General features: G+C 43.5%; 1 protein-coding gene across 2 annotated transcripts in view; it reads right to left on the bottom strand.

The window, feature by feature from the left end:
- LOC138265818 (ubiquitin carboxyl-terminal hydrolase 12A-like) overlaps positions 1–18,227 on the bottom strand; it is a 735,388-nt gene that overhangs the window by 39,366 nt on the left and 677,795 nt on the right. Inside the window, exon 14 of one of the 2 annotated variants that reach the window (XM_069213884.1) lies at positions 2,022–5,029. The exons of the other annotated variant lie outside the window; for it this stretch is intronic. Coding sequence (XP_069069985.1) covers positions 4,455–5,029 — 575 coding nt within the window. The 3' untranslated portion in view covers positions 2,022–4,454. Of the gene's footprint in view, positions 1–2,021; positions 5,030–18,227 lie in introns of those variants that run through there. 2 annotated transcript variants of the gene reach the window in all.

An 18,227-nucleotide genomic window follows, 5' to 3' on the forward strand; every position in this document is an offset into this window, starting at 1 on the left:
GTGCAGATTCCCCAATGGTCGATTACCCAGAATCTCCTGCAAACCTTCAATTTAGCTAGAAAATCATATTTTCCTCACACTTCTGTCTGAGATCACTGAGCTGGCAAAAATGTCCTACCAGCCAGCGTCCCCCTTGGTCTTCTGATAAAAGTGATACCTCACTAGTGTGTGGGTGGGCCAAGTGCCCGCGACAGAGAAGGGCCAAAAACGTGTAGCGAATGAGGGGGCACTGAAGTGTGTTCATAAGTGCAGTTTTTCTAAACACGTTTTGAGGGTGACTCTGCTTTGGGCACCCACACAAGTGAGGAATCATTTTTTGAGACACATTTTGAGGTTTGCAAAGGATTCTGCGAGACAGAACCTGGTGACAGCCCCACAAGTCACCCCCGTCCTGATTCCCCTAAGTGTCTAGCTTTCAAAAATGTACAGGTTTGCAAGGTTTCCCTCCATTCTGCCTGAGCTAGAGCCCCGAAACCACAGCTAGGCACTTTACAAAAAATACATTTGTTTGTGGAAAAACATGATGTGTCCATCTTGCGTTTTGGGGCGATTCCTGTAGCAGGCACTATGGTTACCTACACAAGTGAGCTACAATTTTTATCAGGAGACTATGGGAACACAGTAGCAAAAAAACTATCATTACCAATTGTCTTTCTTTGCATTTGCACCTTCCAAATGTAAGACAGTGTGTAAGAAAGAAGTCATTTTGAGAAATGCCCTCTAATTCACATGGTAGTACAGGTACCTCCAAATTCAGAGATGTGCAAATAACCACTGCTTCTAAACTCCATATCGTGTGCCCATTATGGAAATACATAGGTTTCCTTGATAACTATTTTTCACTCTAAATATTTAACCAAATGAATTTCTGTATGCCTGGTACACAATGAAAACCATTGCAAGGTGCAACTCAGTTATTGGCACTGGGTAACTTGGGTTCTCTGGAGAACTTATAAGCCCTATATACCACTGCAACCAGTAGAGTCAAGCAGATGTAACAGTATAGCTTTTAAAAATCTGCCAACTTACAAAACGTTACAGACAGAAATGGCTGTTTCTCTAACTCAATTTCAATATTTTTTATTACAACTGTTACTTTCTATAGGAAAACTTTGAAGGATCTACACAAATGACCCCTTGCTGAATTCAGAATTTTGACTACTTTTCTGAAATGTAGAGTTGTCCAGGATCCACCAATGGTTTCACACCCATTTCTGTTACTAACTGGAAGGAGGTTGAAAACACAAACAATAGGAAAAATGGGGTAGGTCCCAGTAAAAAGCCAAAGCTGTGTTAAAAAATGTGTTTTTCTGATTCTAGTCTGCCTGTTCCTGAAAACTGGGAAGATGGTGACTTTAGCACCACAAACCCTCTGCTGATGCCATTTGCAGGTTAAAAAATAGATGCTTTCTTCTGCAGCACTTTTTTGAATTTTTGCACAAAAAAAAAAAAAGTGACTGTATTTTGACTAATTTCTCAGTCCATTGCAGGGGAATCCACAAACCTTGGATACCTTTTGAATTCCCAGGATGTTGGAGAAAAATACACCAATTTGGCGGGGATAGCTTATGTGTATAAAAAGTAATGGGGGCCTAAGCATGAACTACCCCAAATAGCCAAAAAAGGCTTATCACAGGAGGGGGGAAAAGGCTTAGCAGTGAAGGGGTAACGGCACGCACGCAGGGGAGATTAGAGTACACCTGTGGTTTTTGGGTGTAAAACAAATACACAAGATACTTGCGCTCAATCTAAACAATACCTTAGTACCACCGCCTCTTATAAGAATGGGTGGGAACACATATAGAAGCTTTGAAAAACCCTGTTAAATACTTCCTAGCAATAAGGGATTTTATTATTTTCAAACTTACTGGGAACTTAATTTTGATTTTGTATTTTTTAAATGTGAAAAGCAATAAGTACATTCCTTACAGGTTTCCTTTCTTTACATTCATAACACGCTTTTGGCTAACACATGTAGCTATTAACACTTCAAAATAATCACCTGAAGCAGTTAATTTTTTCAAGTTCATTGTGCGTGTCTTTTTATTCTCTTACAATTTCAGCGTTTAAATGCATTCTCAACATAAAACTCTGTTCTGAAGCTGGCAATCAAATCTCCGATATATGCAAACCGAGGTTGCCATGGAAGGTATAAAATAATACAACGCAAATGGGGGACTGACATCCAGGGATCCTTTTCTTCACGAGAAATCTTGTCATTCAATGTACTCTGTTTTTTGTTGTTGTGGTCGATTTTGAAAAGAAGATTCTAACAACTTCTGCATTTATTTTATGGCGCCCTATGTCGTGTCTGGTGTGCGTGCCTTTTTGTGTTTTAAAAAACAATCAAAAGAAGCTTAAAAAAATTCGAATCTGAGACCTGCTCTGTCCCACTGAATTCTCATTACGATCAAAGCCTGTCAGGAGGTAGGTGAAATAATCCATGTCAATTATACCTGATAGAGCATATTAATTCGATTATAATGGGGCATTTGTGTAAAAGGATTTGGATAAATCTACAGGTCGTTTTTAAGTGTATGAACTGTAGGATCCAGATTAGTCTACCGGCATGTTAGCACGGGCTTAACCCATCGAGTTTATGCAAGTTAGCATAGCGTTCACCAACTGGAGTATTCAGAAACGATTACATATTATCATCGCAATCACCTTCTACATTAACCAAAGATGTCAGCACATTAGCACCGCAGATCACAGTTCAAGTTGTTCAGAAACAGTGTAAGCCACCGGTGTCTGTACACTGGCATAGAATTCACTCCTCTGATTAACCGGAGGTGTGTCTGTGGCAGGGCAGGTCTCTGCATCACTCTTCCTGTCACGCTGATGAACCTGAACAGCAGGAACGGAGCCAGCCTCAGGTGATAGTACATTAGCACAGGGTTCATCTATCAGGTTAATAAAAGGTGTCTCAGTGGCAGTGCAGGACTCCACATCACTCTTCACATCACCCAGAGGAAGCCGGACACTAGAAACGGAGCCAGCCTCAGGTGTTTGTACGTTAGCACAGGAGTCATCTATTAGGTTAACCAGATGTGTCTCTGTGGCAGCACAGGACTCCACATCACTCTTCACATCGCCCAGAGGAAGCCGAGCACAAGAAACGGAGCCAGCCTCAGGTGTTTGTACATAAGCACAGGGTTCATCTATCAGGTTAATCAGAGGTGTCTCAGTGCAGGACTCCACATCACTCTTCACATCGCCCAGAGGAAGCCGAGCACAAGAAACGGAGCCAGCCTCAGGTGTTTGTACATTAGACCAGGATTGACCTGTCATGTTAATCAGAGGTGTCTCTGTGGCAGTGCAGGACTCCGCATCACTCTTCACATCACCCAGAGGAACCCGAACACAAGAAACGGAGCCAGCCTCAGGTGTTTGTACATAAGCACAGGGTTCATCTATCAGGTTAATCAGAGGTGTCTCAGTGCAGGACTCCACATCACTCTTCACATCACCCAGAGGAAGCCGAGCACAAGAAACGGAGCCAGCCTCAGGTGTTCGTACATTAGCACAGGAGTCATCTATCAGGTTAACCAGATGTGTCTCTGTGTCAGCACAGGACTCCGCATCACTCTTCCTGTCACCCTGATGAACCTGAACAGCAGAAACGGAGCCAGCCTCAGGTGATAGTACATTAGCACAGGGTTCATCTATCAGGTTAATCAGAGGTGTCTCTGTGGCAGTGAAGGACTCCACATCACTCTTCACATCACCCAGAGGAAGCCGGACACTAGAAACGGAGTCAGCCTCAGGTGATAGTACATTAGCACAGGAGTCATCTATCAGGTTAATCAGATGTGTCTCTGTGTCAGCACAGGACTCCGCATCACTCTTCACATCACCCAGAGGAACCCGAACACAAGAAACGGAGCCAGCCTCAGGTGTTTGTACATTAGCAAAGGGTTCATCTATCAGGTTAACCAGATGTGTCTCTGTGTCAGCACAGGACTCCGCATCACTCTTCCTGTCACCCTGATGAACCTGAACAGCAGAAACGGAGCCAGCCTCAGGTGTTTGTACATTAGCACAGGAGTCATCTATCAGGTTAATCAGAGGTGTCTCTGTGGCAGTGCAGGACTCCACATCACTCTTCACATCACCCAGAGGAGGCCGAACACTAGAAACGGAGCCAGCCTCAGGTGTTTGTACATTAGCACAGGGTTCATCTATCATGTTAATCAGAGGTGTCTCTGTGGCAGTGCAGGACTCCACATCACTCTTCACATCACCCAGAGGAGGCCGAACACTAGAAACGGAGCCAGCCTCAGGTGTTTGTACATTAGCACAGGGTTCATCTATCAGGTTAATCACATGTATCTCTGTGCCAGCACAGGACTCCGCATCACTCTTCACATTATCTGGAGATAAATTAATACTTCGAAAAAGTTCCCCCATGAGACTGGCCAGACCTTTATGCATATCAACACTGGAATCACCCATCAGATTATTCTGAGGTGGATGCATATTATCATAAGGTTCATCTGTGAGGCTACCCTGATGTCTGTGCATGTAAGGTCCCATTGGGTTATTACAAAAAAGTGTTTAATAACATCACCTATCTGGTTACCTTGGGATACCCGTATATTAGTGTTAGATTCAGACGTTTGCTCATTCTGTGGCTTCTTTGTATTAGGGACTCCTTCACTCTTCACTGCAATGTGGGACTGTAGTCTACTGGCAGCTTGTACAACCCCTAGGTCATTCTGAGGCATACATATATTAATGACCTCTGCAGATTGTAGTTCATTCCTTCGTGTCTGCATATTAGGAACATGTTCAGCATCTCCATTCTGGCGTGTCAGTGCATCCACTTTTTGTTCAGCATTGCGCTCATTATGTAACAAATCTACAAGATGGACAGGCTCAGCAGTCTCGTCACTTCCATGCATTATTTCAATCTCATTATCACCACGAACATTCAAGACCATTGCATGTGCTGGACCGTTTCGTGATTTCTGGGTAGGAAGCAGCAGACTAGCCCCCGTAGTATCCTGAGGTATCACCATTGGCAGTGCTAGATCAAAAAAGAAATATATATCTTATGTTCTTAAATTATTTAAATAACTTGTGTATTGTACTTATGAAAATGCTACTATAGTCAGTTGGAAGAAATCAACCACATTATCTGGACTGTCAAAGGCAGGCCAATTCTGTGAGCCATATAACGAAACAGAATAGGCTTCAACAAAATAATCTTGCATTTATCTTGTGACCACATTTCATTGTTTTTAGATCAATTGAGCTGACAAGCCATTTTTTTAGCAATGGTAATAATCTCTGATGTGTAAATACATACTAAAAAGAAGCATGATTTTCAAGCAACTATTAAACACCCAGAGATGTCTCTTTAACAGAAACACCCACAAAAGGACAGTTGGCTGGAATCTTGCTTTCCACTAAATTTCTCCCTTTTGTCTCCCCAAAAATCTACTGATCTCATGGTCAGTGAGATGCGATCTCTAAACGTTCCCAAACTCATTAAAAAGGAATTTCTTCACTCCATCACCACGATTCACTTGGGTTATTTTGGTCTAGTAAACAAAAAGTTGCAAGCTGCTGCACGCTTCTGTTAGTCACACCAAAAAGATCAATGGACTGTGGTCTGTAATACATTCTTGCATTGGGTGCACTTTGTTCAGATTCTATGATTACTATCTATCCTCCCTTAAAGTCCAAACTGAAAAGAATACCCGAAAAAGCAAGTAAGCATTTAGAACATTCTACATGAAAGGGAACGCAAATAAGGTAGGAACCCCTAACAGGATTATTTTTACTATATTGTGCATTCTTAAATTTAGGAGGCAATCAGAGTTCTTATGTATTGCAAAATGCATAAGTGTAGACTTTTCCTGTTATAGTGCCAATATACCTCTGGATCACAAACCTGCCCTTCCAATCCCAGAGTCTGAAACCAGTGACAACATTTCTCATGTTATGGAAAAGAGAAGAACTTAATGCAAGAAGGCAAAAGGGTGCGAGGAAGACCACTGATTAGAGAAGGTAGATAATAAGAAGGAAGAAAAGACAGAAGATGGGCCATACATCTCAGGGACAGACTCCTTTTGTAGCCTATGATGAGATGTCAGCTTGTCAGAATTTTCACTAGTGGACCAGATTTTTGTTCACTAAGTAGTGGGATCTTACATATAGCCTGGGTGAGGTGTGAGTGGATGTGGGACGTGTTCTCTAAGTTGATCAAGAGTTCCTGCTGCATTGAGTTTATTCCAATACAATCACCTGGTCACATTCATATGCAAACACATTTGCAAGCCAAATAACATTGTGTGTCTGTTTTTGGGTGTCAATAGAGACACTACTCTGCATGGAACACTCTTTCCATGGGAAACCTATTGTTAGAAGTACTAGGATTTATAACTTTAAGCTATACTACTCCTACACAAACACACTGAGAAAAGTTCATGGGCAAAAATTTAAAGCAAGGGGGCGAAAGTGTAATTAAAAAAACAGGCAATGTGTTCCCCTTGCTAATGATGACCTCTGTATGCATGCAACAGGCAACTAGAGACTTTGCCACATCTTGGATTGGAAAGTTTCCATAGCTTCCAATGGAGAAACCATCATATTGGATCAGGCACTGTATATGACAAAACTCAACCCCTAAGTGGGAACTAGTTACATTAGGAAGAAGCCCAAGTACCACATTCCATGTACCATGCAGAATTCTAGGGGCTGTTATTCGTGCCTAAAAATCTGAACCATCTGGTACCCAAATGATACTCCCTCTGGATTCTCACAGACACACTGGAGTGACTCTTAACAATCAGATAGGCCCGCTTCTAACAATGAAGTGGGGCACTGAACAGAAGCACGAAGGAGACGTTTCCCTCGTCCAAAACTGCACAAGTGCCGGTAAGCTCTAATCTTTGGATTAGTTCTGAAAACAAATGTGACAATAAGACCCTATCTTGAAGCTCTGGGTTTATCCGGATGTCTTTAAAACAAACAACAGACCAGCACAGGAAAATGAACTGAAGAAGCGTTAACCCAGGAACACTTACTCATATAGCATTTCCAATGGATAAGAAACTAGAATCTTTCTCAAAAGTTCTAGGAATCTCAAATATCTTCACCTCAAAATTTGGCTGTACTTCTACTAATATTGGTGGAGGCACAGGTGGAAATCAACAATCAGGCACATGACTTAAATTGCGAGGAATGAATGACAAGATAAAGCTTTCAAGTGTGTGGTAGCTTCAATGAAAAAGTGACAGGATTAATTTGATGAGTTATCATAAATCGCTCGAAGATATCACAGTTGAATGTATACTGTTAAAGTACAAACTGGAAAGAAACAAGCAACCACCCAATATGTTTTCCAAAACAGACTCTATTACAAATTGATCTAGATTTGTCCTCTGCTTTTTAATCATTACTTTGGAATGGTGTAGACGTTCTGAAATCGTTTGCTTATGTCTCCTCAACTAACACAAGTGTTTTGTGACTGCAGGAATTTAAAGTTCTACTTGAGACGGAGAAAGAAACACTCTTGGGCGGAAATCTTGCAAACAAAAGAATGGTGATACTATATTTTGTTATGTAAGAAAACATTGCAGTTGGAAAATAAATCAAATTACGGTAAGTAGCACTACAGTAGAAATATTGATTCAAACGTTGATTAGTTAGCTCTGTCTGCCCACTGGATTGAGGATGGTAACCATCAGAAAGATCTTGTTCAACTCCCAATGCCTTACGTGTTGGCTTCCAAAATGTGATATATACTGGGTGCTAATTTTAGAAATGAATACTAAAGGTAATGTGTGCAGATGAAATATATGTGCTGTCAAAAAGCACTAGGCTAGTTCTGCAGATGAAGGTAACTTCTGAAATGAAAAAAAATCATCTTTGAAGAAGGTGTCTACTGTCATCAAATAATGCTCAAAGGTGGGGAATCAGTAATACAGTATGCTGAGATTATATGGCACAATCTCAGGACCACTATCAAAGGCTGAAAGTATCAAAAAGGCTTAGTGTGCAATGATTTATGTTCAGCACAATTTTGGCAGGCAAGCACATATTCTATAGCATCAGAATGAGCAGTCACCAACCAAGAGGATAGCAAAACTAAACCCCAAGTATGACACACCATCATTACCTGTAAATATAATTCCTTAGTAAGATAAAAATAGCTTGTTGACTAAAATACAGCTCTTCGTTGAGTCAATGAAGCCCTTAATAGAAGATGTTGTAAGTGTTTTGTGTTTATTTGTTTTGGTGCATCCTTTACTCTTTCTGAAAAAATTCTAAACCATTCCAAGAAATAGTCATGTAGAAGTTAAAGGCTCATCTTAGGTGAGTGTATATTCTGAATTCCGGCAGGCCAATGCATCTGCAGATTTTTTTTTAGGCATGAAGGTATGCGATAATGAAATCATACTCTGTGAGAGAAAATGCCAACAGTGCTTGATGACACATCCTGCAATGAAAATATTTCTCACACAAATTTTGATGATCATTTTGAATTTCAAAAGGTCCTTTAAACTCCATCAGAATGTCTCCATTCACTACAAACCAACTTCAATTGCCAAAAAATGAGCTCTTTCTCAAAGACAGAGTAGTTTCAGTGAAATTCTGTCAAAAATTGGGATAGATAAAATACTGACAGGACAAAGCATCTACCAACAGAGTTTTTGAATCAGGAATGTATGTGATAACAAAATCATAGTCTGAGAAGAAAAATGACCATTTCAATTGATGACTATTCATACATTGCAAATTTCTCAGCTATTGCAATTTTTTATGATCAGTTAAAATTTCAAAAGGTTGTTTAGACCCCATCAGAAATCTCTCCAATCACCACACGCCATCTTCATTGCCAGGAGTTCTCTCTCAATCCCCTAATAAATGTATTCAAATTCTGACAAAACATTGGATAGATAAAACACTGGATGTTTCTTCACATAATGTTCTTGTTTCTGAAGTATCAGTGTCCCCAATACTCTCTCTAAGGCACTTGTCTCCACAATGAACTTTTTTGAAGATTCTTGATGATGTAGAATAGGGGTGTGCATAAACAACTGTTTTGATGTATAGACGAATTTCAGCCATATCATCCCATCGAAAATCTCCCTTCAAATTCACCTTCTTTAAGACTCAAGACACGTGATCAGCAATCTCTGCAAAATCTTTAATAAACTGTCAAAAGTTTGTGAATCTGAGATACCTTGTTATGATCCATAGGCAAGACAAAAGTACTTAATATTTATTCAAGGTTTTATCCTCGTTCCAACAAAGGCTGTTGCTTAAGCCTGGACAGTGCCAGACCCACTTGCACTCGATGTTCCTTTAGGATCTTAGACTACACCAACCAATAATCTAGGAACAACATGACAAACTGATTTAACATATCACAAGATATCTAATCCATAAAATGCTGAAAAATGGCTGGTGTGTTGCAAAACAAACAGCATCACACAATATCCCTAATGGCTGAAAAGGGTGCAGAAAGCCATCTTCCACTCTTTACCTTTCTTGATGCGCCTCAGATGATACACACTTCATAAATCCAGTTTAGAAAATACTCAAGCTCCATGACATGATTCCAAAATGTGTTTGATAAGAGCTAAGTTATATCTGTCCTTGCATGTGATTCTATTGTGATCCTACGGAGTCCTCAAAATCTAGAAAGGCCTTAAATCTTGATCTTTTGTACAAAAGGCAAAGATGGTCTACCAGGTGACAGTACAGCTAATCCATTTGCACATTCTCCTTTAAATATGTCTTTAAACATTCTTCCTCTTGCTCAGTTAGAAAGTGAATGTGCCCAAAAGTAAGATAGGTCCAGATTCAGTAAAAATAGTGCAAACATACTCCCTTTAAAAGGGAAGTAGATAGGCTTCAGGTTTAGAAAAAATGGGAGAAAATAACAATTTACTTACTTTTGGTATTGCCTTATCTGGTAGAGACAACATCTAGTTGCAGATTCCTTACCTTTGAATTTCTCCTAGATGTCAGGCGGGATCTGGAGATTTTCGTGATCAGTACACCCCTGCGCAATTAGGTGGTGTTCATGGGCTCCGTGTGCAAAGGGGGTGTTGTCCCCTCTGGATATGACATTGTGGTTCCTACATAGGCAACACCCCGGTGTGCTGACATCAGTTTCTTTTCACGCCAATAGGGCACAGCCATAAAGAAACTAACTACAGGGGCACCAAAACTAAGGCCCTAAAAGGGAGTCCCTGCTCCTAGAAATCAGTTTGCAGAGCAGGAAGAATGGGTGGGTTGGTAAGGAATCTGCAACTAGAACTAGATATTGTCTCTGCCAGATAGGGCATAACCAAAGGTAAGTAACTTGTTGATCTAATATAGACTTCTATTTGCAGATTCCTTACCTTTGAATAGATACCCAAGCAATACCATCCCATCAGGAGGTTCTGCAAACCAAGTTCATACTAGAAAGTCCTGCAGGACCAAACTGGCAAAGTACCTGTCCCTATGGACCGGACTCTTCAGGCAACAGTGTTTGGTAAACATGTGCAGAGATGCCCACCTTGCAACCTGATAGATGCAAAGGACTGGAACTCTATGTGCTAATGCAGTAGTCGCAGCTGTAGCTCGGGTAGAATGAGCACGCCTTCAGGGGGTTGCTTTTTGGCCAGTGCTTAGCAGTCCTTAATATAGAGAAAGACCTATCTGGAGATGGTCCGCTTCTGCACTGCAGACCTTTCTTCGCACCCAAATAACCGACAGAGTTGATCATCCACCTCAAACTCTTTTGTAGGATCAAGATATAACACCAACGCACTTTTTGGGTCTAGGCCGTGGAGTCTCTCCTCTTCCTTAGAAGGATGTGGAGCTGCGTAAAAAGTAGGCAAGGTGAAGGATTAACCTACATGCAAGGGCATGACCCGCTTTGGCAAAAAGGAGGCCCTAATGCGAAGCACCAGTTTTTTAGACTAGATGGAAAGGTAGAGCGGTTTAGATGACAACGCCTGCAGCTCTCTCACCCTGCAAAGCAAATGTAATGGCCAAAAGGAAGGCTGTTTTCAAAGTGAGACACCTGAGAGAATAATTGTGGAGAGGCTCGAAAGGAATGCAAATCTGAAACGTCAAAAACAAATTCAGATCCCAATGGGTAGACAAATCATCTTTAAGAGTGCCCATAGCAGAGCTCTGCTGGGCCAGAGGAAGGATAAACAGGACATCAAGGAGAAGGGGGCAGAAAGGGGGTCAACAGACTTGTCTGTGCACCACTGCACTAATTTCTTCTAACAACAGGCGTATACCATTTTGATGGAGGGGCACCTAGCTGCCAAGATTATGTTACAGACTTCAAGAGGAAGGTCAAAAGCAGTCAACTGTCGCAGCTCAATCTCTACACAAGAAGGTGGACAGTGGACATGTTTTGGTGCAGAATCTCCCCTGTTGCTGTGACAGAAGATCCTCCCGAAAGGGCAGACTGATCAGGATACCAGACTCTCAGTGCCCAGACAAGAGCCACAAGGAACACTTTGGCTCGATCTTTCTTGATCTTATTGAGAACTCTGGGCAGAAGTGGTATGAGCTGAAAGGCGTGCAGGAGGCATGAGGAGTCACTCAAGACGAAAAGCATCTCCTAGCGATTGCCACCTTAGAAGCTCCAATGCGCAAAACTGCTGATCTAACCAAGGCTCTCTACACTGCTGAAAGAGACTGTTGTAAGAGTCCATGTGCCACCTCCGGATGGAGATGCCATTCGTGACCTGCTAAGCATTTTCAGCTGAGTTTGCCTGCTCTGGTGTTCTGGAGAGCTCGTCAGATGTTGAACCACCAGGGATATGTCCTGGTGTTCCAGCCATGTCCAGAGGTGCTGAACCTTTTGACAAAGAGTCCACGACCTCACCCTGCCATGCTTGTTGCAGTACCACATGGAGGTGGTGTTGTCCGTGAACATCTGCACCATCTTCCCCTTGATAAAGGGAAGAAATGCTTTTAATGCCAGCCGGATAGCACTGAGCTCCAACAGGTTTATGTGGAGTCTGGATTCCGCCAGAGACCAAGGCCCGTATTTATACTTTTTTAGCGCCGCATTTGCGTCGTTTTCTGACGCAAAATCGATGCAAACTTACAAAATACAATTGTATTTTGTAAGTTTCAACCGATTTTGCGTCAGAAAACGACGCAAATACAGCGCTACAAAAGGATAAATATGGGCCCAAATGTTTCTCCCAGATGGCTGCCCCATCCGAGGAGTGGTGCATCTGTCACCACTGTCAGATCTGGTTGAGGAAGGGACAGGGATCTGTCTCTGACCCAACTGCGATTCATTAGCCACCACTGCAGATCTGGACCTTGTCAGAGAGATTCCCCATATGCTGCGCCCACTGGAACATCAGGTCCCACTGCAGAGCCTGTGTATGCCATCTGGTGTCTGTCACCAGCAGGATGCAGGAGACCATTAGGAGACCATTAGGCCTAGCAGCCTCAGATTCATTCTCACCAAAATCCAGAATAGAGCCTGAATAATCAGGACTCGTCACTCAGGAGGATAACCCTGAAACCGCTCTGTGTCCAGAAGAGTTCTGATCAAAGGGAGCATCTGAAAGGGAGTCAGGTGTGACTTTGGCATATTTATAGTGAACCACAGCAAATGCAGGAGGTCTGCTGTGGTCTGGAGGTGGGAGACTACAGCCCGGGTCGAGCCCACCTTCAACAGCCAGTCATCGAGATAGAGGAAGACTGAACGCATCAGTAGCAGGAATAGCACCACAACCTACTTTTGCCATGGGAACCCTCTCTATGGGTCCCTTGGCCAAGAGAGTCTTAACTCTCTCGCGGAGAAGGGACAAGTAATCCTCCGTCATCCGAGCACAGGATGGTGACATGGATGGAGGGGTAGTCTTGAGGAGGAGGGAGAACAGGTGATGGTGAATTCTGCCTCCAACTGTTCCTAGATGGGGAGGAATCAGATTAGGAAGGCTTAAAAGCTGTGGCAGAGGTGGGGGCAGCAGACTGTCCAGACTGCTGGCCACCTTAGCCACAAGGTCGGTAGATCTAGGCCACACAGACGCTGGGCAGCATGCGCAACATGGTGGCTGGCAGGGAACGGATATGGTTGGAGTCCCCTTCCTTAGCCACAAAAAGGGGTGAAAGGAAGACTGAGGGTGACGTGGGACCATCCCAAGGCCCACAGACCTGGCCATAGGCGGAGAATCCTTGAAGCGCTATGCGTGGCACCTCAGGGCCACCGTCAATGAAACCACTCTACCTAGCGAGTTGGTGGCGTCCAGTTCATTACACATTGTGAACTTCGCTGTGTCTTTCCATCTGCAACAGCCTGAGAGAGTACAGCCCAGGTCTCCTCCAGGACCTTTGGCAGCACTTGTGCAACTGTACCCACAGTGTGTGAGAAAAACGGCCAAAAAGGCATGCAGTGTTCACAGACCACAATGCAATGCTGGCGGAAAAAAACATCTTCTTCCCAAGTGTGTCCAACCTTTTGGATTCTCTATCTGGGGGAGTGGAAGGGAACATGATCTGGGAGACAGAGGCTTGGATAACCAAGCTCTCAGGAGTGGGGTGTTGTGTCAGAAAGCTTGGGTCCTCTGGAGGGGAACAATAGTAGTGGGCAATTGTCCTGTTCACAAAAACCCCTGTGCTAGTTTGGACCAGGTAACCAGTAGGACATCCATGGGGGCCTCTTTAAATGGTAGCTTGGGCTCTGAGGTGGAAGCTCCTGGTTGCAGTGCCTTTGTCAGGAGGTTAGCCCTCACGGCCACTGATGGCAACACAAGGTCCAGGACCTCAACTGCCCTCCTCACTACCGTTAAGTAGGAAGCTACCCCCTCTGTGGCCACGGCAGGGGGAGAAAGCATGCTAGTATGTTGAGAAGTATCCAGTCTGCTGACTTCACTCAAGACTGTACGCCAGTTCATAGGTTCTTCATGGACTGGTATTCTAAAGGGTCCAGTGAACGCTCCCATTCATCTTGAAACCGAAGCAATAAGGAAAAGGCTCAGGATCCAAACTAGGAGTCAGGGATTTCAATGAGCATGGCATCGCTCGTGGATGTGGATGGCATGGGGACACTTGGCGCACAACTTCAGGACGTGATCATGCTCCAGGAACCAAAGACACACGAGGTGCGGATCTGTCACAGACATTGCTCGATAAAAAGATCCACTGGGCATAAAGCCGGTCTTTATGGATGACATCCTCGACGCACCAGGATTAGAACACTCGAAAAAATATTCAACAAAAATTCGAAAAAAGCCAGTCAAAAAATAACTGAGTAGTAGTTCTCTTCAGATCAGCAGTTACTGGTGCGAAAAGAAAACAACTGACAGCGCTTAAGTGTGATGGCTATATAGGAAGTGCAACATCATATCTGGCACAGACAACGCTGACAGCAGAAGCAGAGCTGAATGATACCACCTAATAGCTCTCAAGGGTAATGCTAACAAAAATCTCCAAATCCAGTCTGACGTCTGGGGGAAATTCAAAGGTAAGGCATCTGCAACTAGAAGTCTCTATCAGATATCCTGGTACAGGACACTCCTTTTGATGAAACACCCCATAACTTTCACAATGGCAGCTGAATATATATATATATATATATATATATATATATATATATAAATATATATATAGCCTGGCGGTAGCCAGAAGGTAGTTATGGTTAGGACCATGCTCCCATAGAAAAAGTTTTTTGACTTGCCTATATGACGCCGTTTAACCAATCCTCACAACATTTTCCAAAAAAGTGCTCCCGAGCATCTTGTTGCACATGGGAAGTTTCGGGGTGATCCGTCAAGCGGGGGCAGAGAAAAAGATTGGGTTAAAAAAGTACATTACCCGTTATAATTCCCATAGGGATTTTAGACACGGCTACAGCTCGAACTGCTGGATGGATTTATACCAGATTTTGCAGAAAGGTAGCTCTTGGTCCAGAAACAGTGCTTTTTGTTATTTGATGTTAATCCATTCATTAGTTTTTGAGATATTAAAAGAAAAAAATATATAAATATCTATAGGCGTGAAGGATTTGCCAATTATAACAAGCTCATGAAGGGAAATGCAGAGGACTGATTGGGTGCCAATACTTCAACCAGGAAGTATTGGCAGTCATCTTGAAACTCGGCTGAAGCTGCATCCTAGAAAAAAAGCTAGCAAAACAGAAAAGGGGCCAGGGTAGGGACACCTTGACCCCCTAGCTCTGGTGCTGGGGTCCCAGGAGGACACCCCCACCTCCCCGAAAGAGGAAAAAATTATTTTTTTTACATTTTTGCCGCAAGTTGCTGCAGATCCACCGCAAATTAAAGAAAAAAACAAACAAGCGAGGCCTCCTGCAGGTGTTTTAATGAAGCCCCTGGTTGGGCCTGGGGGCATTAAAAAAAGAGGAGGCACACAGGGCCCCCTCCTAGGACTTCTATTAGCTCCGCGGACCGCCACCTCCCCGGAGCGATCACAAAGACACATGTGGGGGAAGGGAATGGCCCACTGCGTCCCGGGGACCACCACCTCCGCAGGCCCTATGGCCTCCCCCACAGCCCTGGGAACCATCACCTCCCTGGAGCAAATATTGAATTGTACGCAGGGGAGGGATGGCACCCTCCCCCAACATCCCACACACATTTTGTGCAAATTTTGAAATTACTCGTACAAAATCATAGAAATTCAGCAGTTATAGTTAGAGTTATTTCAAGCAACAATTATGTGCATACTAAGGTAACTACAACTTGCGCCCTCACCATGCACTGCTAATTACCCCAGATATTACAGCAATCATAACAACTTTTATAACGTCATTAAAAATCTCAATGAAGCATTAGCAGTCAAGTTAATGAAGAAAGTACTGTGCATGGCGGGGGCACGATTTATAGTTAGCTTATGGGGTGAGTTATAGTTACTTGAAATAACGTTACTTGAAATAACTCTAACTATAACTGCTGATTTATTTTAGGTTTTGTAAAAGTAAATTCAGAACCTAACTATAATGTGCCTGTTACCTTTGGTTTTTTAAGATTATGGGCCTCATTACGACCCTGGCGGGCGGCGGAGGCCGCCCGCCAGGATGCCGCCTTCCATAATACCGCTCCGCGGTCAGAAGACCGCGGAGGGTATTATGAGTTTTTCCCTGGGCTGGCGGGCGGTCTCCAAAAGACCGCCCGCCAGCCCAGGGAAAAACTCCCTTCCCACGAGGATGCCGGCTCGTAATCGAGCCGGCGGAGTGGGAAGGTGCGACGGGTGCTACTGCACCCGTCGCGTATTTCACTGTCTGCTACGCAGACAGTGAAATACTAGCGGGGCCCTCTTACGGGGGCCCCTGCAGTGCCCATGCCATTGGCAGGGCCCCCAGGGGCCCCACGACAATCCTTACCGCCATCCTGTTCCTGGCGGGCGAGCCGCCAGGAACAGGATGGCGGTAAGGATTGTCAGAATCCCCTCGGCGGCGCAGCGAGCTGCGCCGCCTTGGAGGATTCTTAGGGGCAGTGGAAAACCGGTGGGAGACCGCCGGTTTTCCCTTTCTGACCGCGGCCAAAGCGCCGCGGTCAGAATGCCCAAGGGAGCACCGCCGGCCTGTCGGCGGTGCTCCCGCCCCCGTTGGCCCTGGCGGTTCTCTACCGCCAGGGTCATAATGAGGCCCTATATATATGGAAAATGTCACTTACCCAGTGTACATCTGTTCGTGGCATGAGACGCTGCAGATTCACATGCCTTGCATTATCCTGCCATCTAGTGTTGGGCTCGGAGTGTTACAAGTTGTTTTTCTTCGAAGAAGTCTTTTCGAGTCACGAGACCGAGGGACTCCTCCCTTTCGGCTCCATTGCGCATGGGCGTCGACTCCATCTTAGATTGTTTTCCCCACAGAGGGTGAGGTAGGAGTTGTGAATATACTAAATGTGCCCATGCAATGGAGTAGGTATGTATGTACATAATGTGTATTAAAATAATATTTATTTACAAATTTACAGTTTTTATCCAACTTCTAATGGCTACAGGCTCCCGGGGAGGTGGGAGGGCGCATGTTAATCTGCAGCGTCTCATGCCACACACAGATGTACACTGGGTAAGTGACATTTTCCGTTCAATGGCATGTGTAGCTGCAGATACAGATGCTGTGCATAGACTAATTAGCAGTAATCTCCCCAAAAGCGGTGTCTTAGCCTGTAGGAGTTGAAGTTGTCTGAAATAATGTTCTTAATACAGCTTGTCCTACTGTGGCTTGTTGTGTTGTTAACACATCTACACAGTAATGCTTTGTGAATGTATGAGGCGTAGACCAGGTGGCTGCCTTACAAATTTCTGTCATAGGTATATTTCCCAGAAAAGCCATTGAGGAGCCTTTCTTCCTAGTGGAATGTGCTCCTGGTGCAATAGGTAAATCTCTTTTTGCTTTAATATAGCAAGTTTGAATACATTTAACTATCCATCTGGCAATGCCTTGTTTGGATATAGGATTACCTGCATGAGGTTTTTGGAAGGCTACGAACAATTGTTTTGTTTTACAAAATTGTTTTGTTCTGTCAATGTAATACATTAGTGCTCTTTTTATGTCTAATGTATGTAAGGCTCTTTCGGCTACTAAGTCTGGCTGTGGAAAGAAGACTGGGAGTTCCACTGTTTGGTTTAGGTGGAATGGTGATATAACCTTTGGTAGGAATTTGGGATTTGTATGGAGAACCACTTTATGTTTATGTATTTGTATAAAGGGTTATGTACAGTAAATGGTTGTATCTCACTTACTCTTCTAAGTGATGTGATAGCTATTAGAAAGGCTACTTTCCAAGTTAAGTATTGCATTTCACAAGAGTGCATGGGTTCAAATGGTGGTCCTGTGAGTCGTGTTAATACAATATTAACGTTCCACGAAGGTACTGGTGGTGTTCTCGGGGGTATGATTCTTTTTAATCCCTCCATAAATGCTTTGATGACTGGGATTCTAAAAAGCGATGTTGAATGTGTAATCTGCAGATAGGCAGATAATGCTGTGAGATGTATTTTAATTGAAGAGAATGCTAGCTTAGACTTTTGTAAGTGTAATAAGTAGCTTACAATGTCCTTTGCGGAAGCATGTAGTGGTTGAATTTGATTATTGTGGCAGTAATGAACAAATCTTTTCCATTTGTTTACGTAACAATGTCTTGTAGTAGGTTTTCTAGCTTGTTTAATGACCTCCATACATTCTTGTGTAAGGTCTAAGTGCCCAAATTTTAAGACTTCAGGAGCCAGATTGCTAGACTGAGCGATGCTGGATTCGGGTGTCTGATCTGTTG

Source organism: Pleurodeles waltl, chromosome 11, assembly GCF_031143425.1.
Source record: "Pleurodeles waltl isolate 20211129_DDA chromosome 11, aPleWal1.hap1.20221129, whole genome shotgun sequence".
NCBI lineage: Eukaryota > Metazoa > Chordata > Amphibia > Caudata > Salamandridae > Pleurodeles > Pleurodeles waltl.